The sequence below is a fragment of the Eublepharis macularius genome, chromosome 4 (genome assembly GCF_028583425.1).
Source record: "Eublepharis macularius isolate TG4126 chromosome 4, MPM_Emac_v1.0, whole genome shotgun sequence".
NCBI classification, from domain to species: domain Eukaryota; kingdom Metazoa; phylum Chordata; class Lepidosauria; order Squamata; family Eublepharidae; genus Eublepharis; species Eublepharis macularius.
Genome location: NC_072793.1, coordinates 65,596,388 through 65,623,419, shown reverse-complemented (window position 1 = coordinate 65,623,419; position 27,032 = coordinate 65,596,388). Strand labels below are relative to the sequence as shown.

Below are 27,032 nucleotides of genomic sequence, written 5' to 3'. Positions count from 1 at the left end.
TGAAATGTAAATTGAATGGGAGGACACCTCAAAAGATATCTGCCTTCTCATCAAACAGTTTACCCTTGGCTAACAGCTAGTTTTGCTAGAGGCTACGGAAGTATTGGTGATGGTCGAGATTACACTCCACTAAGAAGGTAGATGTCCCGTTCTCACACACATTATCCATGCCTTCCTTCCCCTTTAAGCTATGAACTAGAGGGTAGTGGAGAGGTAAAGGAGATGGCATCATGCAGAAGTCCAGATTTGGCCCACAAGCCATCTGTTGCTGATCTCTGTATTTCATACTATTAACATGGAAAACATCTGCAATCCTTGCATAAGCAGATCACTGGAGCCAACTCATTAAGTTGCTCCCATACCACTTATAACTACAACTCACTGCAAACTAAAACCATTTATGTGCTAGTGGAACTCCATTCATTTGTAGCTTTAACAATGCCTGAGCATCTTCAAGAATCAAGAAATAATGCATAAAATCAAGTGTTGCACTTACCTGTAACTGTTGTTCATCGAGGTCTTCCATGCAGGCACACATGGGACTGCGCACATGCAGGCCTGCCGATTCGGAGGTTCTTTTAGCTGAAAATCCACTATGGGCGTCCTCACCTCTCACTGTGCATGAGCAGCCTTTTTCCCCGCGGAAACCAGCCCCTAGGGAGGCAGGACATCCCTTGCTACCCTCAGTCCTCTTTCACTGCTGTACTCTCCAGGTAAGTAAAAAGCATTCGTGGGGAAGGAGGGAGGGTGTGTGTGCCTGCACGGAAGAACTCGATGAACAACAGTTACAGGTAAGTGCAACACTGTTTTTCATCGTCGGTCTTCTGTGCAGTCCCACATGGGAGATTGACAAACTATTTACCTGGGTGGTGGCACTTGCCTTATATTACAAGAAGATCGACTGAAGAACCACTGTCCCCACTGCTGCCTCTCTCCTGTCGAGGACATCTAAAGTGTAGTGCTTGACAAATGTGTCAGCCGACAACCAAGTTGCGGCCCTGCAGATGTCCTGGATCGGGACTCCTCTAAGTAGTGCCACTGACGATGCTTGCAACCTTGTGGAATGTGCATGTACGTCTATGGGATAAGGTAAGCTAGCATTCTCATAGCACAGTTTGATTGCCTGTACCACCCATCTCGCTACAGTCTGAGCACTAGCTTTTCCCCCTTTGTTAGGCCCGTAAAAAAAAAAAAAAAGCTGTGAATCGTTTCTAAAGCTCTTGATGAGGTCCAAATAGAACAGAATTGCTCTCCTAACACCAAGTGTGTGTAAGGCCCTTTCCACCTTGTTCACAAGTTTGCGAAAGAAAACAGGTAATACAATTTCTGGGGATACATGGAACTTAGAAACAACCTTCGGTAAGAAGTTCAACTTCGTTCTCAACACCACCTTTTCCAGGTGAATTTTTAGGAAAGGTGACTCCACACTCAACACAGCAAACTCACTAACTCTCCTTGCTGACGTGATTGCCACTAGTAGTGTCACCTTCATTGACAGCAATCTCAGATGGCACGTTGCTAAAGGCTCAAAAGGCTTTGCTATCAACTTTGTCATAACTAATTGTAGTGACCATTTAGGCACTACTTTCCTGGTCGGAGAAAACATGTTATTTAAATCCTTCAAAAATATTTTGAATGTATAATGGGAAAAAACCATCTTATTATCAAACAGTTCATGCAACGCCGAGATTATGGCCAGATACACCTTAATCGAAGAGTTGGACAAACCTTTCTGTTTAAGGTCCAGTAAAAATTCCAGTACAGTGGCTAAGGTACAGTCAGTGGCGCTTAAGCTCTTTGTACCCATGACCTGAATGTTTCCCATTTGAGTTGATAGGCTTGCCTAGCAGACAATCTTCTGGCATTTAGGATAACCTGAACTACTCCCTCAGTGAGTGTTTTGCTGGCCCTATTAGCCAAGCTGTCAGTTTGAGTCTCAATATGTCGTGATGTAGTGTTCCTCTCCAGGATAGGAGATCTGGTCCCTTGGGTAAGTGGAGTAGTTGATTCTGTAGTCGCATCAACCCGTGGAACCAGGGCTGTCCCAGCCAGTAGGGTGCTATCACAATTGCCCGTGTACCGTCTGTCTGTAGTTTTCTTTTTTTTTTTTTGAAAAAATTTTATTGGGTTAGGATCAATTATTTTCACATTACAATCAATTCTCCCATTTTCCAGTTTCTAACCCCCTCCCTTTCCCCCCCTTTTTGTTGACTTCCAACAGTTTTCCAACCCTTTGTCCCTTTTCCCTTACTCCTTTTAAATTCCTCTATCTAACAAATGTATATTCTCCCTTTATTCTAAGCAATACTTCTTTAACTATTTTTAATACTCTGTGCCCTAACTATGAGTCCTTATTTCCATATTGGATAGACAATTTATCCCATTTTTCATAATTCCAATTTCAAATATTTCTATAGATCATAAACCATATAAACCATACATTCATATAAATCAAGCAATTTGACTTATACTCTATGTGTTACTCATTCTATCTTCTTCTTTCTGTTTTAGTTATATTTGATTACATTAGTATTTCTATTCCCCTTCAATAGTAAATCTATATAACTGTCATCATATGATGTCAATCAATTTGACTCATATATATCTTCAGATAAACATATTCAGTTTGGTACATTATACAAATCTTACCAGAAAGAAAATATTATTAGTTAGTCAGTCCTTATAGTTAACCCTTATGGTTAGTTATTTTCTATCAATATTCTATTTGTTATTCTATATATATCAATCTAATAACATAACTGCTTAGAGATTCACGTTTACCTCTTCTCCCCCCCGGTAAAGTCACCCCCCTCTGCATTTTATTGTACTTCAATAGTTCTCAAACTGCCACAGTTCTCCTCCCACCTCCCATTTCTTCACCAGATATTGTTTCAGCTTCTCCCAGTCTGTGTTAAACTGTCCTGGGTCAAGGTTTCTCAGTTTTCTTGTCATTTTGTCCATTTCTGCCATATACAGCAATTTGTAGATCCAGTCTTCAATAGTTGGCACTTCTTGTACTTTCCATTTTTGCGCATACAAAAGTCTAGCTGCTGCTGTCATATAAAATAACAATGTCCTGTGATGAGCTGGAATGCCCTCCATTCCCAAGTTTAGTAGCAGGAGTTCTGGGTTCTTATTAATTTGAAATTGTAAAATCTCACTTATTACTCTTATTATTTCCCCCCAGTACTGCCTAGCTACCTCACACGTCCACCACATATGATAGAGGGAACCCTCATGTTTTTTACATTTCCAGCATTTGTTAGAAGCATTCAAATTCCCTAGCGCAATCTTCTTTGGTGTCATGTACCAACGGTAAATCATTTTGTAAATGTTCTCTTTGATACTAGTGCACGTCGTAATCTTCATTGTGGTCTTCCACAAGTATTCCCATGCCTCCATTGTTATTTCTTTGTTAAAATTTATGGCCCACTTCACCATTTGTACTTTAACTGTTTCATCTTCAGTATACCATTTCAACAATACTTGGTATACCTTAGATATTCCCTTCTTGTCATCTTTTAAAAGCGTCTGCTCTAGTTCCGAATTCTCTGTTCGTATACCTCCCTTTACAGAGTCCGAGTTATAGAGATCTTTGATCTGTCTATACTGAAACCAGTCGTAATTAGGTGATAGCTCTTCCTGAGTCTTTATTTTAAGTTTAGCTGATTCTATTCGGGTTATCTCCTTGTAAGTTAAACATTGTTGCTCAGTATCGACAGCTCTCGGATCTATCACCTCATATGGAACCACCCACAAGGGGATTCCTTCTTGTAGATAGGCTCTGTACTTCTTCCAAGTTGCATATAGACTTCTCCGTATATAATGGTGCAGGAACATCGAGTTCGCTTTTACTTTGTCATGCCATAGGTATGCGTGCCATCCAAATATCTTTTTATATCCCTCTAGGGCCAATAGTTTCTTATTTTTCAGCATCATCCAGTCTTTCAGCCACACTAGGCAGATTGCATCATGATAAAGTCTTAGGTTGGGCAGTTGCATTCCGCCTCTTTCTTTTGCATCTTGTAAGACTTTCATTTTCACTCGAGGCTTCTTGCCTGCCCAAACAAAGTCTGATATTTTCCTCTGCCATTTTTCAAACTGCTTGGTGTCCCTGATGATTGGTATTGTCTGTAGCAAAAACATTACTCTTGGTAACACATTCATCTTAACTGCTGCAATCCTTCCCAACCATGACAAGTTCAATCTATTCCATTTAATCAGATCTCGCTCTATCTGAGTCCATAATTTTTCATAGTTATTTTTAAATAAGTCTATGTTCTTTGCAGTCAGTTCAATTCCCAAGTATTTCACCTTACTTGTTACTTCACAATCCGTTATTTCCATTAGCAATTGTTGTTTTTGCTTAGTCATGTTTTTGCATAATATCTTTGACTTCTTTTTGTTAATAAAAAAACCTGCCAAATCTCCAAACTCCTTGATCTTATCTATCACTTTTGGCATGTTCTCCATTGGGTCCTCTACAATTAACATTATATCGTCCGCAAATGCTCTGACCTTATAAGAATAGTCCTTTATTTTTATTCCACTAATTTCTTCATCTTGTCGTATTTGTATCATCAGGATCTCCAATACCAAAATGAACAACAGCGGAGACAACGGGCAACCTTGTCTTGTTCCTTTGCTTATTATCAATTTCTTAGTAACCTCATCATTCACCACAATTGCTGCATTCTGGTCTCTGTAAATTTCCTTAATTGCTCTAATGAATCTTTCTCCCATTTGTAGCTTTTCCATGGTGGCAAACATAAAGTCCCAGTTTAAATTGTCAAATGCTTTTTCAGCATCAACAAAGAAGAAACCAACCTCTTTATCACAACGCTTATCATAATATTCAATAGCATTGATCACTGTCCTTAAATTGTCTCTAATTTGTCTGTCTGGCAAAAAGCCTGCTTGTTCCTCCTCAATAACTTCCGAAAGCCACCCCTTCAGTCTCTCCGCCAGTATCTTCGCAAAAATTTTGTAGTCATTGTTAAGTAACGATATAGGTCTGTAGTTTTTCACATTAGTCAAGTCTTGGCCCTCTTTGGGGATCAATGATATATTCGCTTCATTCCAGGTATCTGGAATCCGTTGATCCTTTAAAACTCCATTGATCACCTCTTTTAGGAATGGTGCCAGTTCGTTGGCCATTACCTTATAAAATTTAGCTGTAAGTCCGTCTGGCCCTGGCGCCTTTCCCAGATTTGCAGATTGTATTGCCTTGCTTAATTCCTCATCCGTTACTTCATTGTTCAGTCTATTTCTCCAAGCTTCCGAAATTACTGGGAGTTTCACTTTCTCCAAATATGTCGCTATTGATTCTTTGTTTACCTCTTTCTTGTTATACAACTTAGCGTAAAATTTGTAAAAGGCTCTACTAATGGTAGTCTGTTCCAAATACGTTTTATTATCTTCACAAATTTTATTTATTATTTTCCTTTCCCTTCTCTTTTTCAATTGCCATGCCAAATACTTCCCAGGTTTATTTGCACCTTCAAACATTTTCTGATTGAGTCTTTTAAGGTTCCACTCCAATTCTTTATTATTCATTGCTGTCAGCTGTTCTTGAAGTATTTTGATATCCTGATATAGTTTCTTTTTCCCTGGTCTCTTTTTTAACTGTATTTCTTTGGCTTTTATTTTCTCCTCGATCTCTTGTCTCTTCTCTTCTTTCTTTTTCCTGGCTCTACCATTTAAGTCCACTGTCTGTAGTTTTCTGACTACTTTGGCTAGTAACTAAATTGGCGGTTACAGGTAATAGAATTGACCTGACCAGTGAATCTGGAAAGCATCTCCTAGAGAACCCAGACCTTGGCCTCCTCTGGAACAAAACTAACTGACCTTCTGGTTTTGTCTTGATGCAAACAGGTCTATATCAGGAAGCCCCCACCTGTGAAAGATAAGTTCTAAGTAACAATCCTTTATAGACCATTCATGTAATTCGTCTCCCAACCTGCTGAGACGGTCCGCTATTGTATTGTCTATCCCTGGGATGTGCACTGCCTGCAACCCTCCTGCATGCTCTTTTGCCCAGTTCCAAATTGCCATGGCTTCTCTACACAGGGTCTCAGAAACAGCGCCTCCCTGCTTGTTGATGTAAAACATTGTGGTTGAGTTGTCTGTGAAGATAAGGACAGACTTCCCTCTTACCGCATCTGCAAATGAAATTAAGGCATAACAGATGGCTTTTAACTCAAGTAAGTTAATGTGGGATTCCCTCTCAGTTTCATCCCATGTTCCATCAGTGAACAAGTCTCTGCAGTGTGCCCCCCATCCTAAGCTGGAGGCATCTGTAGTGATGGACACCACCATTGCCATGTGTCCAAAATGAACCCCCTTCAATAGGTGTGCTTCTGATAGCCACCTGCATAATGACTTTACAATCTCTCCAGAAACATTGAATTTCTCGTCCTGTGAGTCCTTTTCACTATGGAATACGGATATGAACCACAGTTGTAACTCTCTAATTTTTACCCTAGTGAAAGGGACCACTGCTGTGGTTGAAGCCATGAACCTCAAAAAAGTTTGGATCTTTCTTGCTGTCTTTGAAAGTTTCTAATCAACCCTCTTCTTTTCTTCACCCTTTCTGCAGATAAGAAGGCCTTATCTGCCTTCTTATCTTATACGCCATTAAAGATTGCCTCTATAAATTGTACTTCCCTTGCTGGTGTTAATTTGGATTTTTTTTCTGGTTCACAAACAAACCTAACTGGAGACACGTGTTCAGGGTCACCTGAACCTGTCTGTGAACATCCTCCTCTGACTGGCCAGTAATCAGCCAGTCATCAAGATAGGGATAAATGCAACAATTTTGTGTCCTCAGGTATGTAATGACCACCACCATGCATTTAGTGAAGACGTAGGGTGCTGTAGAGAGTCCAAAAGGCAGGACATGATATTGATACACCTTCTTGTCAAAAGCGAACCTTAGGAATTTTCTATGCGTAGGATGGATGAAGATGTGAAAATATGCATCTTTAAGGTCCAAAACAGCGAACCAACAATCCGGTGTAATCAATGTCATGACCGTATGTAAGGTGGTCATATGGAATTTATGTGCAGGTCCAAAATGGGTCTGTGTCCCCCATCTTTTTTGTCTATCATAAACAATCTAGAATAGAAGCCTAGTCTTGCTTCCCCTTTGGGCACCTGTTGTACAACACCCTTATCCACCAGTGCTTTGAGCTCAATTCCTAGTTCAGGGCAATCCTGAGAAGCGGAGAAAGTAGGAAGACCTAGACAAGAGGAACTTTCAAACTCAACTTTATGACTGCTGTGAACAATCTTAAGAACCCAAACATCTGACATAATTCCACACCAAATAGAGTAATAATCATGCAGCTTTCCCCCGAAAATGGGTTTTGGCCCCTGTACTAGTCAGAACTGCTTTTGATTCTGCGGCTGATCTTTAGAATGGTGGGGTTGCAACCCCTGCCTCGATCTGTGGGCCTGCTTCCGCCTTGGAAAGTTACCCTGCATACTCTGATAAGAGCGCTGTGGAGAATACTGGTACCCCTGATAGGGTTGAAAACAGTAATATCTTCCCCTGTACTGTGACTGTTTGAATCAATTCCTTCCCTGTCCTTGCTGGGTCGGTTGCAGAATCCCATAGGAATGCACTGTCAGCCTCTTTTCTCTTTTGGGACAAGTACTCATCTGTTTTTTCAGAAATCAGGGTCCTCCCTTCAAAAGGGAGATCTTCCACCTTATTCCTTCTCTCCGTAGGAAGTGCAGTGGCCCTTAACCACGCATGTCTTCTTAGGATGACCGCTGAGGCCATGGTCCTTGCCGAGGTATCAGTGACATTTAATAACATTAATAATAACATTAGATTTGTATACCACCCTTCAGGGCGACTTAACACCCACTCAGAGAGGTTTACAAAGTATGTTATTATTATTCCCACAACAAACATCCTGTGAGGCGGGTGGGGCTGAGAGAGCTCCTAGAAGCTGTGAGACACCTAAGGTCACCCAGCTGGCTACAAGTGGAGGAGTGGGGAATCAAACCCAGCTCTCCAGATTACAGTCCCGCACTCTCAACCACTACACCAAACTGGCTCTCATTTTGGCTGGCATTGCTTTGGTGTTTTGCCAGTCTAATAGCCTCCTCATAGATAACTTTTATTAGGGATCTCTGATCCTCTGGCAACTTCGTGTGGAAGGCTGCAGCTTTGCTCCACTAGAAAAGCTGGTAAGCCCCCATCATTGCCACATAGAGTAGATCTTCCTCCCCAATGCATCCAATTTCCTCCCCTCCTTGTTGGATGGTGTTGAGTGAGCACCCTGCTGTTGCTGTGATTGCATTTCCTCTGTGACTAATGAGGAGGAAGGTGGGTGGACTGACAGGTGCGGACATACGTCATCCTTTATCTTGTATATGCTCTCTGCCTTCTTGGTGGTAGAAGGTGTGGAAGCAGGCTTTAGGTTCATAGTGCTCATAATGTCCACAAGCCCATCTATAACAGGGAAGGCCATGCTGGAGGTGGAATCCAAATATAAATGCTGTAATATTTTATCTTTTGGCTTGGGCTCAGCCGATGATATGTCAATCTCTAATGCCCTGGCCATTCTCAACAACTGCTCCATGTAAGAGCAAAAGCCTTCCATGGGAGAGACCTCTCCCATCTCTCCCATCGTCTTGTCAGGGGATAGCTCAGAAGGTGGACTAGGGCTATTCTTTTCCTGATAGGGATCCAGCTCTACATCAGGCTCTGACAGTTGGAAAGCCATTCTCGAGCTTGAGAACGAGTGTCATCTTCCCAAGGATGCTGGCGATGAAGCCCTAGTCATCACATCTGTAAAGAAAGTCTTCCCTGTGTCTATGTCATAGCAAGTCGGTTCTCTGTGATACCACTCTTCTTTACCCCGAGAGTAGTATCGTTCCCCTCTAGGAGAGCAATAGGAGCATTGCCTTCTGCGGGGAAGTTCACCTTCCTCCACTGACAAGTGGACCTGAAGCGTATTGAAGGAGACTTCAATCAGCCTAAAAGGGTAGGTGGTGGGTCAATTACCAGAACGTCTTGCTCTACCCATTCTCTTCTAGGGGACACTCTTGTTGGTTCCTGTGTGGACAAACATTTAGTCTTTTCTGTCCATTTCCTTGGTGGCTCGGGTTCCAAGACAGGATCAGTGCTCAGTTCCATTTGTCCAGGCACTGAGGCTGATATATAGACTCTCTCAACTTGAATCGCCGGATCCCAGTTGTCGGATCTGATCGTGTGGGGGATCTCAGTCCTGGAATCATCTGATGAACTCGAATTGGTTCCAGGAATCTGGTCACCTCGAGTGACATTAATGGTTCCCAGCTCTGAGGGGTCTTCAAGCCTGATCGAGTTGGATCTGATAGACTGGCAATCTCATGCAAGACCAATGGTGATTGGCTCTGTGGTGTTTTTGAGCCCGATGTACTGGGTCTCGGAGTCGAGGGGGGTCTTGGAGTCGATGAATCTTTCAGCTCTGACATCATAGTGCAGCTGGCTTTTTTGCCTTTTCTGGCTGCTCCTCTGCCTCCAGAGCTCTCTGTCATAGGGATACCTTCAAGCAGCCCAACCTCTCCGCTCGGGCTTTGGAGGTGAAATTCAAGCAGTGTTTGCATGACTGCATATTATGCAACTCCCCCAAACACATTAAACAAAGAGAATGCCCATCTTCGTGCAGCACTTACAAAGGGCTTTGTCTTACATTTCTTTTCTTACCGAACAGTGCTTGCAGACAAGAAGGAATGCTACTTCTCTTCCATCAAGTAACTAGAACCTCTCTCAATGGCGGCAAAAGAGGAACTGAGGGTAGCACTGGCCGCCCCTCCTCCCTAGGGGCTGGTTTTGGTGGGAAAAGTTCGTGGAGGCGAGGGCGCCCCTAGTGGATTTTCTGCTAAGAAAACCTCCAAATCAGCGGGACTGCACAGGAAGACTGATGATGAACATTTTGTTCAGCTCAACAGCATTTCATGGTCAAACTGAAGGTGGTCAGCACTCGCCTTCGCTGCCGCTGGGCGGGGGCGTCTGACAGGCCTGCCCTGACATCAGAGGGGTGCCAGGGATGCCGCAGGACCCTGCTCTGTGGAAGGAGGGGCAGTATACCTCACCTAGACTCCCTCTCAGTCCACTCACTGGCCTGCTCAACCTGGCCTGCTCACCCTCTGCAATCTCCGCCATTCCTTCCTCCAATAACTCTCCTCCAAGCCTCTGCTCTCGCACTGCTCTACTCCAACTCCACGCCATCACTCCTCCTCAAACCCACCACCTCAGAGCTCTTCCCAGCCAACCTTTATAGGGCTTCCTTTCACTGCCCTGCCCTCCTTGCAGGCCCTGCCTGCCAGGCCACACCCCTCCTTGGCCTCCCAGAATTGGCCTGGGATGTCTCAAGCTGCTGCAGCTGGGGTAGCTGGCTGGGCAGCCTGGGTCAGCAACAGCTGTGTCTTGTTGGCTGGCTGCCAGGCCTCTCTGGCTGAGCTGATTGCTGAAGGCAGGCCCAGCTGTGGCCCCTTGGCTGGCTGTCCAGCTCTTCCCACAGAGTGCCTCCAGTAGCTCCCCCTGGAGGGGCTTGGCTCTTAGCATCTCATGAGCCAGGTTACTGTCCTCTATCTGGGGCGTGGTTCTGGGCTGTTGTGGCTGCTTCTCCCCTTTGGCTGGTAAGGGCTCTGTTTGGGCCGCTGCTGGATCCCTATTACCCCTGCCTTTGCCCTTTCCCTCTGGTCTGTTTAGCCCCCTATCCTCCCCCTGAAGGGTGGGACTAGCTGGTCTCTCACTGCCCCTTCCAGCCCTCTGAGGCTTTGGCCTTTTGCCCCTTCCCCCTGGTGTAGGCAGGTTCTGGCCGGGGCGGCAGGGCAGCTGTGTCCCGGCTGCCTCCCCTTGCCTCCTCCCGGCAAGGCTGGGGGCTGAGGCTCAGACCCCGGACAAAGGTAACACAAGTCTTTTAATGAGCATATTTTTTGCTTTTCTAATTACCATTTTCTACTTGCATTTAAATATGTGGTTATCCAAATCTGGGTCTAGAATTTAGGCAAGTTACAATGTACATAGATAATACTTTGTCATCAATCTCAAGACTAAAGAATCTTAGACTATCATTAACAGGGCCCTTACCATCTACGTAGGTTCTCCAGCATTTTGTGTTATTAAGTACAAGTATTTTATTTAAATTTTCAAATCACTGAGAAGATGTGTTAAAACAAACTTAACTTCCATATTAGAACGGAAGAAAGATAGGCAGTTACAGGTATGAACTCTAGCTCTAAGTGAAAAACATGCATTTTCTTTAATGCCTTTATTCAGCATTGGGCAAGTCATTTTTGCCAGTGAACCCTAAGTGCTTTCAGAGAGATTGCACTAATACTAACCACACCAACATTATATAATCTGAAACTTAAGACTTGAAAGTAATGGAGTTCATGCATTAAGAAGTTCTTGGATGAATGGGAGTAGGTAGCTCAGGGGACCTGTAATGAATAAATGCATCTTTTCTATGTCAGTCACATGTTAAAGGCTACCATAAGCAGACAGTAACCAGTGATGGTAGTAAATTTCAGAAGAGGGGGATGGCATTTCAGAAACAGACTTCCTCAGTTCAGAATCCTAAGCCCATTAGGGCAAAGTGAAAATCAAAGTTTGGGTGGCAGCTTGAATGAACTTGGCCCTCTAGGAGTCAAGGGTTAGAGTCAGACTAGGAACTTGGAAACCCAGATTCAAATCCACACACTAGATAACTCTGAGCTCCCTGGAAAAAGAGTGAGATAAAAATGTACTAGTTACACAGATTCGACCTGCTTTTTCTCACTCAAATGTGACTGCCAGTAGTAATAATGGTACCAAGAATGGCTGGCACTCATACCACCATTATAATCTAGAATGCTGTTGCAGCAGTGTCCTGGGCACTAAGACCTTAGGAAAGGTAGTTTTCTGAGGCTCTCACAAACTTCTTTATCCAGAAGCCTGGGGTCCAAATGGTGCTGCAGCACGGTTATGGGATCTAATGAAGTCCCGAGTCCCAACTCTTTCCAACCACAAGCATCGTCCTACTTTTGTTGCAACAATATTGCTTAGCAAGTTTTTTTCGAAAGGGTGTAGGGTAGCAGGGAGCCACTTCTAGTGTTCCTTGTTATTTCACTGGAAGTGTGATGGAACATGAACTCCAGAATGCTCTTGAAAATCATATGATTTGTTTTCCAGTATTTTAGAAAGATGTTTTACCAAAAAAGTCCATTCCAAATTGAGATCTGTCCATCACTAGTAGCAGTTAATAGACATTACTGCTAAGCATCAGTTGAGCAATCTCCATGAAACCATTGTATGGCTCCCCTCCAGGCTCTTAATGAAGTAGTAGCTATATTCCAAAAATGTGAGAACAGAACAGGAAAGCAGATGGTATTAGCAATGAACATCAACACTGAATCTCATTTTGGAGCCCTCCCACGACTCAAGTCTTCTCCCACAAGCTATGTAAAAGATATCTTATATAAGCTCTTGCATGAAGCGTTTCTCACCTTTTCATCTCTATATCTTTTGACTTAATTTGTTAGATGGAGTGATTTAGAGCAAAAGAAAAGCACCAGACAAATATGAAAATGCTGACTCTGCTTATACAGATATGCTTGATGAAGAGGCTGGAACCCACCTGTGAAACTCTTCAGCTCCCTATATCCTGCTATCCTATATCCTGGATCCACAGGCATAACTGTGATGGACTAGAACCAGGAAGGCCTGGGTTCAAATCCCCTCTTGGCCATAAAGCTTGCTGGGTGATCCTGAGTCAGTTATTCTTGCTCAACCTAGCCTATCTTACAAGGTTACTGTGAAAGTAAAATGGAGGGGAGGAAAAGCCACTTCCAGTATTCTGCTTTGAGTTTCTGGGAGGAAAGGGGGCTAAAAAATGCAATGGATAGATTGGGCAACCATTCCCACAGGAACCTAACATCCATACATCTACAGTGCAATCCTAAATACAGTTACACTCTTCTAAGTCCATTTAATTCAGTGAGCTTAGAAGAATATAACTCTGCTTACAACTGCACTGCTAATCAGCTGAAGTGGGCCAATACAGAGAAGATGCACAATATAGAAATGTCTCAAGAACCTTGCTAAAAATCACATGTATAGTACGTAGTATCAGTTTGGGCCATCTTTCAGGGCCCAGCATTGTTAATGCATATTTTTAATGTACAGTAATTGTGCGTATTTTAAAGAGATTAGCTGGTATGCAAACATACATTTGCACACAACAAATGTTTCCAATCACACATCAAGGGGAGAGGGAGATGTATGAAGTAGGGTGTGCACTTCAGGATCTGGGTTTTTAACCCGGATCGGCCCCGATTTGGGATGTTTTAGCATTCCCCAATCAGCCTTAAGGAACGGCAGGAGAAAAAAGTGCTGCTGGCATTCACACCTTTTTTGGCTGATGGGGGGAGAGATGAGGGGGTTGGAGTAAGAGGCAGGAGGGGGAGGAGGAAGGGGATATGGGAAGGGAGGCTGTGAGAAAGTGGCCAATCCCTGCATCAGCAGCTCTCCTTCCGTGGGGATTCTCTGGGAGGAGAGTGGGTTTTTTTAAATGCTGTAGGGGAAAACTGGGGGGGCTTTCTAGGTGGCTGGGGGGCATTGCAAGCAAAATGCACCAAATTTTCAGGGGACCTACTCCTACCTGTTCTCTCAAGCCCCCCCCCCCAAAGTTTCAGGGAGATTTGACTTCAGGAGGGCCATGTTATGCACCCCCCCCCAAAGAAGGTGTCCCTATTCACCACCAATCTCCATTATTCCCTATGGGGAAAATGGGGGGGGGGGCTTTCTGAGTGGTTGGAGATGGCATTCTGCAAGCAAAATGGACTTGACTGGACCTGATGACTACACCCGGAGGAGGCTGGTTTGAGAGTGATTTTTTTTCTTTGGGGGAAGGGGGTGTCTTGGAGGGCTGAAGGAAGAGAAAATTGTTATTAGTTTGCATTTTAAATTTTCTGTTTGATTTTTGCTGCTTGCTTGCTGAATTGTTTTGCTGTGTGGGGGTGCATTGTTTGGCTTGTTTCGGGGGTGTTGTGTGGGGTGTGTGCTTTACATGTCTTTCGCTTATTGTTAGTTGTTCTGCTGGGATGGGGTTCTGTTTTATCCTGTGGTTGTGTGGGGCTTCTCTTCCTGTTTCACAATTGTTTCAGCTTGCTTTGCTTTAGATTTTTATTCTGGCCACGTGAGGATGGGTGCTGTTAGTGTTGTTCTGTTCTGTGGTGTATCCTCACTGGCTAAACTCAGTGCCTGGCTGCAGTGAATAAGAATGCAAGAGAGTCCCTTGGTTTAGTTTGGTTTGAATGGATGTGATTCTCTGGTATGAAGTTGTTCCCCTTGCATCAGTTTGGTTATATGGAGGAGGGGCCTTCAGTTTACTTCTAGTTGTATGAGTGTCCCTTGCTTCATATGGTTTTGTGTATTTTGAATTAAATTTTTCTCAGTGTGATTCTCTGATGTGAAGGTTGGTCCTCATGAAGATGTGATAAGAGCATCTTCTTTGGGGGGCCATAACATGGCCTCTCAAAGTCCAATCTCCCTGAAACTTGGGTGGTAATGAGAGGAGGGTTAGGAGAGGGTCCCCTGCAGGTTTGGTGTATTTTGCTTGCAAAATGCCATACACAGCCACCAAGGAACCACCATCACCCCAATTTTCCCCATAGGGAATAATGGAGATCAGCGGTGGATAGGGGCACCTTTTTGGGTGGCCATAACATAGCCCCCTGAAGTCCAATCTTCCTGAAACTTGGGTGGTCGTGATGGGAGGGTTAGGAGAGGGTTCCCTGCAAATGTTGAATTATTAGGTAAGAAAATGGCCTCCCAGGCCCCTGAATAGCCAAGAATGGAATTTCCCATTGGAAACAATGGCCAAATCTTACCTAATAATCCTGAAGCGGTTTAAATACCTGAATCCAAAGTGGCTTGCCATTTCATGATTCGAGTTTTCCCAATTTTTTCCCCACTTTGGGTAAACCTGAAAAATCTTTTTTGGTACACATCCCTAATATGAAGGCACATGTGCCTACAAGCACCAATTTTCCTTTCCAGTTTCAGCCCCTTGCACCGCAGCAAATACTGCTTTGGACAACACCCCAGGATTCAAGACCAACTTTTGAGGTGGCAAAGGAGCCACGATAATGAGAAGAGGACAGAAACGCCATAGTGCACATGTATGGTCCTTTGGATTCCAGCCAGTGCAATTTGGATTAAGCCTTTGGCAGGGGGCACACAATCTCAATCTCCCTAGATCAGATATTAACGAGAATATACTTTGATCACTCTGACATCTATTTTCTTAACTGGGGAAAGGGCCTCAGCATCAAAATAAGGCTTTGTTGTTTGAATAAAGAACAAACCCAGTGTAAGAGGTGTTTATATCCTACTGAAGAAAAAGGAAGAATGGTGTAAAGGAGACTGCGACAGACTTGAATTGGGAAGACATGGGTTCAGTCCCCAGCACCACGAAGCTTACTAGGTAACCTTCATTCTAGCCTACCTTACCAGGTTGCCATGATGATGCAACGGAAGGAGACAGAAGCTCATATTTTGTTACAAGCTCCTTGGAGGAGGAGCAAGTTAAGGAGCAATAGCACATCACTTCCTTGCAGCTTAATGTACCCCAGGGCAGGTTTGGGAGGATATAATGGGAGATAGGGAAAATCATGCTTGCTGTGAGCTTCTCAGAGAAATAATAGAATAAAAATATTATAAATAAATTGCCAACTTTTCTAATAGTTCCACCTTTACAACCCAATCCCATGTATTCATGGATATTAAAATGAGGTATACAGAGGGCAGGGATAACTATTGACAGACTGAACTACTCAGGCCAACTGCTGAATAACCCCAAGAAAAAGGGTGGCTCATATGAGCAACACAGATCAGTTCCACAGACAATACCACTTTCTCAGTCAGGAACAATAGCGAACAACATGTCTCCATAATAGAACAGCAGTTCTCTGTCACCCTTAAGTCCTCCCTTGTACTCACATTTCCCAAGAAGCCCAACCTTTTTGGTTCCCAAACCCAAACTCCCAGTCCAAGGTCCTCCAGTAAAGTAAAGCCCCTACGTGAACTAACATACATCTATAATTCTGAGGAGATTGTTCAGAATGCTGTCACAAAAACTAAACACAGAGCCCTTGTCCAAACAACACATGGTATAAAAAGCATTGGACATACAAATGTGTTTTTCTCCACAGCAAAACACCCTCCCAAACCTCATATGAGAATCAGCAGTAAAAAGCAGATTTTTTGGCATCATTGGACAAGATATGACAGACTTCAGTGGATAAGATCGCAAAGAGCATTTCACACAGTCACAGATAATGAAAACAGCAACAAATAAACAAGGGGCATACTTTTCTTCTGGCTCTGTTCTCTTAACAACTGGAGTCATTAGAGAGGATGCCAAGTAAGCAAGAGTGCGAACTCTGGACAATCAACACTAACTAGGCAAGCCACCTTTCAGGAATACATAACCTCTAGCTGGTTAGCATAAAACCTGTGTCTGAGCCAAAATGTTACCTTTGATTCCTCTGTCTATCTTCATCAAGCGCCTGATTATTGCCTCTCGACCATCTCCTTGCCTGACCTCAATTTTTGTAGAGAAATGGCCATTTGCTGGCTGTGGATTTACCAGAAATATAGACACACCAGGCTGTAAGAAAATAAAAAGACAGAAGGAGCAGAGTGAAAAAGTAAAGGAGTACCCATTACAGTATTTTGGAGCCCAAAATGGCTAATTTCTGCCTGTGTAACAAGGTCACCTAACACATCTAATTGATGCACTTGCCACTAGTATGTCTTTAGCTTTCATCTTGGTCCATTTTTCAGACCCCAGGGGAGGGAGGAGGAGAAAAGAACGCTTGCTAATAGAGTGCTGATGTGGTGTAGTGGATAAAGTGGTTGACTAGGATCCAGAGAGAACTGGGTTTGAATCCCCACTTCTACCGTGGAAGCTCACTGGATGACCTTGGGCCAGTTCCACACTCTCAGCCTAGCAGGTCATTTTTGTGAGAGAATGGCCCCTGAAGCCCAATCTTCATGAAACTTGGAGGGTCATTAGGGACAGTTAGGAACTTGTCCCCAGAAAATTTGGTAAAATTCAGTCCAAAAATGCTCCCCCATCCCCTCGGAAAGCCCTGAATCGTGTTTCAATGCACACCTCTACTCCCCACTTTCAATGGAGTTTATCTGACCCTTGCAGACCTAGTTAAGAACTGTGGGGTTATACTGGATCCAGTGCTACTGCTAGAAAAGCAAGTTAATGCAGTTGCAAAAAATGCTTTCTAAAAACTCAGTCTAACCTGGAAGACGCCCCACTAACTTGACATGAGTGATCTGGCCGCCTTGATCCATGCCATGGTAACACTGAGACTTGACTACTATAATGTTCTGGGCATAGGTTTCCCCTCTAAGTTAACTAGGAGTCTCTAGTTGGTGTAGAATGCTACAGCTCAATTATTATTGGGAGCTTGGAGAAGAATGAATATTACTCCCATTCTGCAGTCACTCCACTGGCCTATCAGTTACTGGGCTCAATTCAAGGTATTGCCATTCATATACAAAGCTCTTCATGACCTTGATCCAACATATCAACGCTGGCCAATGACTACTGTTTAACTCACACAGGGAAAAATAAAGCAGTACATTAGGGCAATAGTGCTGTGGGAACAACTCTGATTATAGTATGTGTCAAGGTCAAAACAAAGGGACACTTTACCCTCCTCCAGAGGACCAAAATACATGCCTGCTTAATCACACAGATGGGCATTTCACTAGTCAAGATATATATGACACCATTCCCAGAGTTTTATCACAGCCTATCATCATTGCACTGAACCAGGTAATGGAATTATAGTCTGGACATTCAAATGAAGAAATGAGGGAGGGTAGATAGTAGCTATCTTCATTGTCAGTGGCTCCTACCAAGCCCTGCAGGATAAATTAAAGGCTGCAACCTAAGACACAGATGAAGAAGCGGCAAAGCATATCAGAATCATTGCATACTTTGGGCAGGTTTAACCTCTGCCCCAGTACTCCTCAGAGCAATCCTTTACTTTCTCTCATGTAAAGGAATGGTTTTGATTCACATGAAGAACACTGAAGTGCTGCACAAGGATGAAGTTTTCAGCAGGGCAAGTAAGGAAGCAATATAAGCTTACTTCCACTCTGAATGTGCAAAAAGGTTTTCCAGGACAGCAGTCTTCTTTGATTTTCTCATCTCCTTCAGAAGCAAACTTCAACTCTATATGCTCCAGCTTCGGTGGAAAACAGAAAAAAAAAGAAGAATCAATAGTTTGGCAGAAACAGTAGCTCAAAGGGATAAGTTACATCTGAAGCAAATCTGCGGCTTTCCTAATTGCAGCAGAAGCGTTAAGGGTTCTAATTAAAGACCTTGTGGATAGTTTGTATCTCAGATGCTGAATAAGTGCTCTGCTAAAATTGCTGACAACACCTAACACCACCTAAACAAGTATATTGTATTGTAGCATAAAAACACCAAAAGTTACAGAACTTGACGGGGACCATGGACACTTCACTTTCAATCCCCAGTCAGCTGTGAAGCTCACTGGGTGACCCCTAACCTCTCACTGTCTCCCTACTACCCTACTTTAAAGGTTTGCTGTGAGGTAACATTGGGGGAAGTCAGAAGGGGGAGAGAGAACCATAGAGGCTTTCTCAAGTTCCCTGGAGAAAAGATACGGATGAAGACAAGGTATAAAATAAATAAAAACAAAGATAACATATTAAATTCCTACACAGTGAAACGCTGAGAGTAAAAACATCTGGCCACATTTGATTCATGCTCCTTCTTGTGAAAGGTCACTCACTTATATTAACTACAAAAGAGCGGGACTTGGGTGGCCTCTTTCACTGAATTTTTGCAACGTTCAGAAAAAATCACATGACTCGGATATGAATGATCATAAACAAATATTTCAATACTTTGCTTCTACTAGCTAACCTTCAGATCATTTGAAGCTTAAGTCAATTAGTCCAAAAATTAAGCCAGAAACACATACAGACATTTAAAGCAACTTTTAAAATAAATGAATACATTCTCTTCCAGTCATCTGAACGATGAGCATTCATTAGCAGATCCCTCACCTCCAAGGAATTTGTCAGGTAGACTATGTTCTCCATGAGTACAGCTCGTTCATCAAACTCCAGCTCCAGATCAAGAACGCGTGGGCCTTTCTTCTCTAGATTTTCCTGTCATTTCAGAAGTAAGAAAAGCATTTTAAACTGGGTCATCATTGTGAAACCGAATAGCATAGCCGAGGAAGCTTTGGATAGAACAGAACTCTTCTGACAGAGAACGTTCCTGGCAGCAAATGGGTCCCAAGCTTCTAGCAGGGCCATTACAATTTACAGAGTTCCCATCAGTGAATCAAAAAGAAAGTAAGCATTAACATTTAAATGACAGCAGCATTTTTCATCTTTTGTCTTAAAAGCACACTTTGAAGCTGATTTAGAATCAGTGGATGACATTCCAAGTGTCATAAAAATATAGAATGCAAGCATAGTCATAGTCAGCAAGCAACCATATTTCTCTTCCTTTTCTACAGGACATGAAGTATGACAGAACTTGAGGGACAAATCACATGACCATATTGTAGCATATCCAGGCCACTGCAGAAAGAAATCATACTGTGAACTGTGCAGATTTCCCGCTTCCCCCTCTCCAGTTTATTCTGCATAAACTCTGGGCCCTGGATTTTGGATTTGGACAGCCAATAAACATTGGTTTTATGGGATCCTGCCTCGCAGTCTGTTGATCCTTTCACTTCTGTGAGAGGTAGTCATCAGTTTTTTGCGCAGAACAGCATTTGACCCTCGAATGTAAGTCCTCTACTCTGCTCCATTTTCTAACAGTCAGGCTGTTGAATGAAGCCACACATGCCTCTAAGCACTATAGCTGATGCCAACACTCCAGTGAATGAAATCTGCCATGTTTCTGCCCAGGTTGATCTGCTGTTTGGACAGCCTTAATGCTTCTTCCTGAATCACTTTTACCAGTGTTCTCTGGTCCTCTGGCAGACAGTCATTATACACTGCAATCTTGCTCCAGAAGAAAATTAGGTAAGCCTCCATAATTGCTACGTAATTTATGATCTTTATATTAAGGGCTGCTAAGGTATAGATTTTTTCTTCCAAGCCCATCAAGTTTCTTTCACTCTCTATCGGCAGGTGTGGAATGAGGTCCCTGTCAATTGCATCTCCTTGGTGACTAGAGGTAATGGAGGGGAGGCGGACAGAAAGAACCATTTATCGTCTTTGGTCTTATACAGACCTGCAGCCTTTTTGGACAAAGGCAACACAGATGCTGGTTTCTCACATAGAGAAGACATCAGTTCTACAAATCCCTCAATCTCAAGGAAGGCAACATTCCCAGTGTAAAAATGCTGATGTATTTTAACCTTTGGCTTAGATTACATAGATGACGCATCAATGTCCAACGATTGGCCATACAGAACATCTGTTCAGTGTATAGGTGAAAGTCACCTGTGGGTAAGACTGACCCTCCCTTGCCCACTGCCTTGTCAGGAGAAGGATCAGATGGTAAGCCGGGGCTCCAATCACCTTGATAAGGATCAGGGTCTGACTCAGACAACTGGAATGCCATAGAAGATTTAGGGATAGAGTGTTGGCGATTTAGTATCGATGCGATTTAGTTTGCGTGAAACCTTCAAAGGCAAATCTGACCAACTCTGTCCTGAATGGTTCTCCCATACTGACATCATAAGCTAAAGGCATCCCCTGGCAAAACCAGGACAGGCATCTGTGAGTACAAGGTAGGTTTAAGTCTTGCCTCTGACTCTGATGCCTGAGCACCAGGGTTGCTCACAGTAGCTCTCCCTCTTCCTCCGAAGAGGAGACCAATGGCGACTTAGAACATACCAAAGATGCACATAGATCCTCAATGATTTCAACCTTGCATGGATCTGTCGCAATGTTAGTCACCTTGCCAGAAGTCTCCTTCCATTTGGAGGAGGGACAGGACTTAGAACTGGCTTTTTTCCTCAAAGCCCCTGAAAATCCAAAGTTTGTGCCTCCGTGCCCTCGAATCTCTCTGTGTTTAGATCCAAATGAGCAGCTGAAATTATGTGCGTCGCACTGGTCAGTGAAGCTTAGAATTCCTTTAATACTGTTGGATTGTAGGCATTCAAGCCATATCCGAGTAGCTTGGAGAGCCCAAGACAAGCTCTGAGGATGTTCCGACAGGCTCTGATTCTCCGGTGTCAAATGGAATTGTTGGACTTGAAACACTGATGTCGCTTTCGAAGGGGTTGGGGTCCTCAACGTCAAAGCAGATAGTGATGTCAGAGCCAATTGCTCAGCTAGCTCTGCAAGAGCAGAGGACTTAGCAGCTTTTTGTGGAAGGATTGGTCGATGCCAATAAAGCCTGTTCCCACAGTACACCTTTGAGCCGAGTGGTTCTTTCCGCCTGAGCATTGGGGGTGAAGTTCTGGCAGTGTTTGCAAGAGCTCACACTATGTCCTTTTCTCAGGCAGTCCTCGTCATTTTAGTATTGCACTGACTGCATCTTTTGAAAAGGGCTTTTTCAGCCATTCTTACAAGACCATGGATGTCTACACACAATTTTCTATCACTTGCTCTCTCTGTTAGGTGTATCAAAAGTGCGAGAATAAGGCCCAATGTATGTAAGAATGGAGGAATGCGCTGTAGAAGAACCTCTTATACTGGCAGCGAAAGAGTAACTGAACATCGGGGCACTACCTCTCCCAGAGTGCAGACCGTTTCAGTGGGAAGCGGCCACACATGCACTCTGAGGGGGGAGAGGCACCCCCTAGTGAATTAAAAGCTGCAAAAATCTCTGATCACCAGGCCTGCACATGCACAGTTCCATGTGGGACTGCACAGAAGACTGCCAATGAACAGTTTATTTATTACTCATTCATTCAAAGATCTATACCCTGCCCTTCCAAAACTCCAGGTGGCTTACAAGAAGATGCAGTAAAACCCTGTTTGCACAGCAGACCAAGAATACTAAAAATATAAATGACCAAACATATTGGTCTACAACAAATAGTCTACATACAAAGTAGATATCCCTCAGTAAATAAGCCAAGCTTTCTCCAAAATTGTGGCCACACAAGCCTTCCAAAATGCTCGAAGGGAAGAGGCCCAGACAGCCTTTTGAAGCCTCTTCCATTGCGTTAACAGGTTTCTTCTTGTATGAGTTAGCATGCAGTTCTGATGACTAAGGCAAGCAGGAGGGGAAGGAGACATGGAAAGAATGTTCTAGGCAGGACTCCTTCAAGAGCTGATTGGTAGTAGCACAGTCCACACCGATCACCTGGGCCACAGCTGTCTGGAAGCAAGGCGAGCTGCCACAGCACAATGGCACCCTCTGATTGTGGTGCCACAAGCAGCTGCTTGGTCACTTGGTCGGTCAGCTGGCTCAGATTATAAACTGAAACTGCAAACTGATCTTCTGAGGCATCTCTTTGCACTCCCTTTGTAGGCTGATTTCTCCCTTTGCTTAGTTTATTTCCATGAATACCTAAGCAGACCTCCTGATTCTCTGACAGAATAAAAAGGGCTTGCATTTTTATTCAGTGATTGTTCTTCATTTTCAAAATTAAGTACGACTTATTTTGCCCCACAAGACAGTAAGTATGGTGTTACATTAAGATTCTTATTTGAACTAACAAAAAGAAAGAGACTTGTGAATATTAGTTGCCCAGACAATATGCTTTGTACCTTTGTATGCCAGCTCAAGGAATCAGGGCTGAATATTTCTAGGTCTTGTTATGTAATTGCATCCTTTTGCCAATTTAAAACACACACAGAGAGAAAGTCCAATGGGCCTTTTGAACTAGCAGAAGAATTGGCAAAGCAATATAAATATGTTAACAAGGCAAAAGCAATACCACATAAAAGAGATTGCACATATAATGCAGTCTATAAAGCTGTATCTTTTGCGAAATTCTAAACAAAGCACAAGGATTCGGAATGTGCCGGAGTCAGGCTTATGTTACATCAAGGACATGAATACAGACTTTTCTTACTCCCCATCAGCTTGGCAAGGAATGGGGGCAAAGTAGCAATTTAGCTGAATCTGAACAATGTTTCAGATTCAGAAGCTTGGGTGAACCACTGACAAGAAGAATAAAGAGCAGAAAAATAATACTGTCCACTGCGTTATCCTTCTCAAATGTAAAGTTGTGTTTCAGCAGAAATGGGCAATTAGATCAGCACTGAACTCAGAAAAAATCATGGGCCTGGTATTTATATAGGGCTGACTGAAACCTTAAGCTAAAAAACCTACAATATTAAGGGTGGAGCTGTGGGAATTGTCCTTTATCCTCCCTATTGTTGAAAAAAAAACCCTATCCCATTTGCAAAAACTCACAGCACATTTTTCTTTTGTCACTAAACCGTATCGAGTTCATGTATTCAATATTCATGTATTCAGGTTCTCCTTCACATCTATGTGACATTTGAATTGATACATTTGTCTCATCTCTGGATTATATTTTTATACTGTAGAGGAAACAATAAATAAGTTTTATCTAGATTTTTGGTAACTATAATTTCCAAATATTTTCAATAATAGGTTACAAAGAGACTGACCTTGATCATGGCAACAAAAGGCATAACTCTTTTCATGTATTTCTTCAGTTCAGGCAAGGAGCCAAGTTCAGTGGCAATTATTTTGTTGTCTGGTAGTTTTCCTTCATTTGTCTACAACAACAACAAAAACACCACTCAAAATCCAATTACACCACTGCATGTTAATTTTGTAAATACAAAAATACATACAGTCCTTATGTGAGCTTCGTTCATATGGATATACAACTTGATTTTGGCTGGAACTTTTCCTCCTCACTTTTCTACATTTTCACAAAACCAATTTTTTCCCAGAATCTTTTAAATATGGATTTTAATATAAAAATATTTTTCAAATGGTTATTAAAAATCAAGCAGGCAGCCTCAAAATATAATTTGTACAGTCAAAATATAACTTGTAAAGTCATTTCCTGTGGACCTCAGCTTAACTATCACATCTTCCCAAATATCACTTCAGAGCAGCTCTTAGCCCAAATCTTCACAGTCTATGATCCACCAACCTGCATACAGCTCACTCATGGCCCATGGTGGGCCCACAAGGATCTCAATAAAACCTCCTGTTTTTGCTGGCTGTCTTGGACAAGAAGAGGGGGTGGAGACATGGTACTGAGCAACTGGTAGCCTATAATGCATGGCTGGTGGGCTGGTTTGAGGTCAGTGTTTCATAAATAGTGAAGGCCTTTGCTAGATTCATGCTTGGATGCTGCTCAGTTTTGCTATATGATGGAAAGCAGATGATCTCTTCCTACTTTCCTTGCTATCTCAGAGCCACTGCGTTCACGCAAGTTTTCCTTCTCATCTGCCAGAAAAGGTGCAACAAATCACTGATTCCCACCACAGACGTCTTAACAGCACTAGAATCTCAGCTGAGTAAGTCCAGACAGGTATTTTATTCATGGTTAGAGTCAGGGATTTTCACTCACTGCCATTTAGTAATATGCTTTGGTTCCCCCTTATATTAGTAAAGTTCACATTTCAATTTCATTTATCTCAAAAGAAGCCACACAGCAGATAGAAGAACATAGTGTTTGGGCACTAGAATCCATTCCCCCACCTTTCCAACAGCGATTGATGGCAGTGAGTACTAGAGTATGAAGTCATGTTTGTTTTCAATTAAAAGAGTTAATTTAATTATGTCACAGTAGCTATAAAATATACACCCAGTCCCCAAATAAACTGGCATATTTAGCTGTTCAGCTCGAGCAGTGCTATTATTCCTGTGCTAAAACTGTTGAAAGATCAGTTCCAGCAGCATGAGAATTCAGACTGCTGCTTTTAAAGCCCGATTTCCTTGCACTGTGTTAGGTTAGAAGACAAAAGAGTTTATTGTGCTTCGGTACATTTCCTACGAAGTCAGAATTATTACACTCACCAAGAACTACAGTGGAGTTTAAAGATCTTTGCCTAATAAGGAAACAGCACCAGTACTTCTTTGGCACAAATGGCACTGAAGCAAACTGCTTACTAAGCTTTGCATGTACAGAAGATTACAAAGATTAAAGCTGAGACCATACTTCATTTACAAAATGTCACTAGGAAAGAGGTCATATGGCAAACTTAATCATGTACTACAACAGCACTATTACTGAACACTGCAATACCCTCAGAAGCTTATTAAAGCATGGAGACAGCACAGGGTTTTCCTTAAAATTCAATAAATAATGTCATGTTCGTTTATTACAGGGGTAGGGGACAGCTACAGAGAGAATAAAATACATAAGAAGAGAAATTAGAATAAGATGTGCACCTGATAATGCTTCTGTAGAACCGAAAGTGTGGTATGTTGCCATGGTGGGTAGTTCTTGGCCACATAAATGGTGCAGTGTGAAGGCTTCTGGGGTGCTTCTTTATTGCCTTTCTAGAAGACAGTGAGAACAGCAGACTATAAATGCAGTAAATAAGGAACACTTGCAGAGTGCATGAATCAATCAATCATTCAGTGGAGGAAAGGATTCCCAGCATTTCATAGAATCATAGGGTTTGAAGAGACCTCTTGGGTCATCTAGTCCAACCCCCTGCACAATGCAGGAAATTCAGAGTTACCTCCCCCCCCCACACACATATACCCAGTGACCCTTACTGCATGCCCAGAAGATGGCAAAACACCCTGGGAAAAATTGCTACCTGACCCCAAGGTTGCAACTGACCTTCCCTGGGCATGTAAGAAGGGGCTGCAAGAACTAAGCACTGCTGCAACTCTTTCTCTCATGATCTGCCCAGGTTCACAGAATAAGCATTGCTGTCAGATGGTCATCTAGCCTCTGCTTAAAAACCTCCAAAGAAAGAGAGCCCACCACCTCTCAAGGAAGTCTGTTCCACTGAGGGACTGCTCTAACTGTCAGGAAGTTCTTCCTAATGTTTAGCCAAAAACTCGATTTAATTTCAACCCATTGGTTCTGGTCCAACCTTCTGGGGCAGCAGAAAACAACTCCACACCATCCTCTATTTGACAGCCCTTCAAATACTTGAAGATGGTTATCACATCACCTCTCAGTTGTCTCCTCTCCAAGCTGAACATACAGAGCTCCTTCAACCTTTCGTCATAGGACTTAATCTCCAGATGCCTCACCATCTTCGTTGCCCTCCTCTGGACACGTTCCAACTTGTCTATATCCTTCTGAAATTGTGGTGCCCCATACTGAACACAAAACTCTGGGTGAGGTCTAACCAGAGTAGAGTGATACCATCACGTCACATGATCTGGACATTTACCTTTCCTTTTGCTGGTGCCATATAATTTTTGAGGCGTAAGCGGAGGTCATGGGCGACTTCTGTGAGGTACTGGGAAGAACGGATCAGTATTTCATCCACTGGGCCAGGCACTGGCCAGGAAGCTTTCATGATGGAGTCAGTCTTCAAATTGAAGTCAACAGACACTAAGTTTAGGGCATAGCTCATATATTCATTGCTCCTAGTCAATTACAAAGGTGTGTGCGAAAGCTATGCTTTATACTTGGATGGATAGCATTTCTGTGGTTTCTCCGCATCCCCTCCCCCTCAAATTTGCAATAGGAAACTTCTCCAAAGCCTTCAGATAATTGATCAATGCTTAGCTGGGATACAAACAAAGAGGGAAAATGTGAGGTGAAGATTTAGCAGCAGGGCAGAAAGAACAGAAAAGGAGATTTGAAGAAAAGAGGCAGAATATCATGCTAAGAGAAGATATAAAAAGCCCAACTACTATCAGATAAACCATATGGCTCCCTTGATTTATTTCGGCTTTAGATTTTCCACCTTCCCTGGGCCTCCCAACATGGTAGCCAGTTGCTGGCTCTTCCATATAATGTTTTAAAATTCCATTCTGTGCAGCTTTTGTGACATTTTTGTCCTTCAAGAGACAGTCAACTGTGCCGGAGTACAGAAGCATAAACATTCACAGTCCTACTACTAACTAGCCTATACAGCTTGGACTTTAATATAATCTATACTGATG

The 27,032-nt window shown here is 42.9% G+C and overlaps 1 protein-coding gene across 1 annotated transcript in view; it reads right to left on the bottom strand.

Annotated features, from left to right (window-relative positions):
- LARS1 (leucyl-tRNA synthetase 1) overlaps positions 1-27,032 on the bottom strand; it is a 71,321-nt gene that overhangs the window by 2,204 nt on the left and 42,085 nt on the right. Inside the window, exons 26-31 of the mRNA XM_054976056.1 lie at positions 26,312-26,452; positions 25,347-25,457; positions 23,603-23,713; positions 19,109-19,213; positions 18,163-18,258; positions 16,523-16,655 (exon numbers count right to left, since the gene is read on the bottom strand). Of these exons, the coding sequence (XP_054832031.1) occupies positions 16,523-16,655; positions 18,163-18,258; positions 19,109-19,213; positions 23,603-23,713; positions 25,347-25,457; positions 26,312-26,452 (697 nt within the window). The remainder of the gene's footprint in view (positions 1-16,522; positions 16,656-18,162; positions 18,259-19,108; positions 19,214-23,602; positions 23,714-25,346; positions 25,458-26,311; positions 26,453-27,032) is intronic.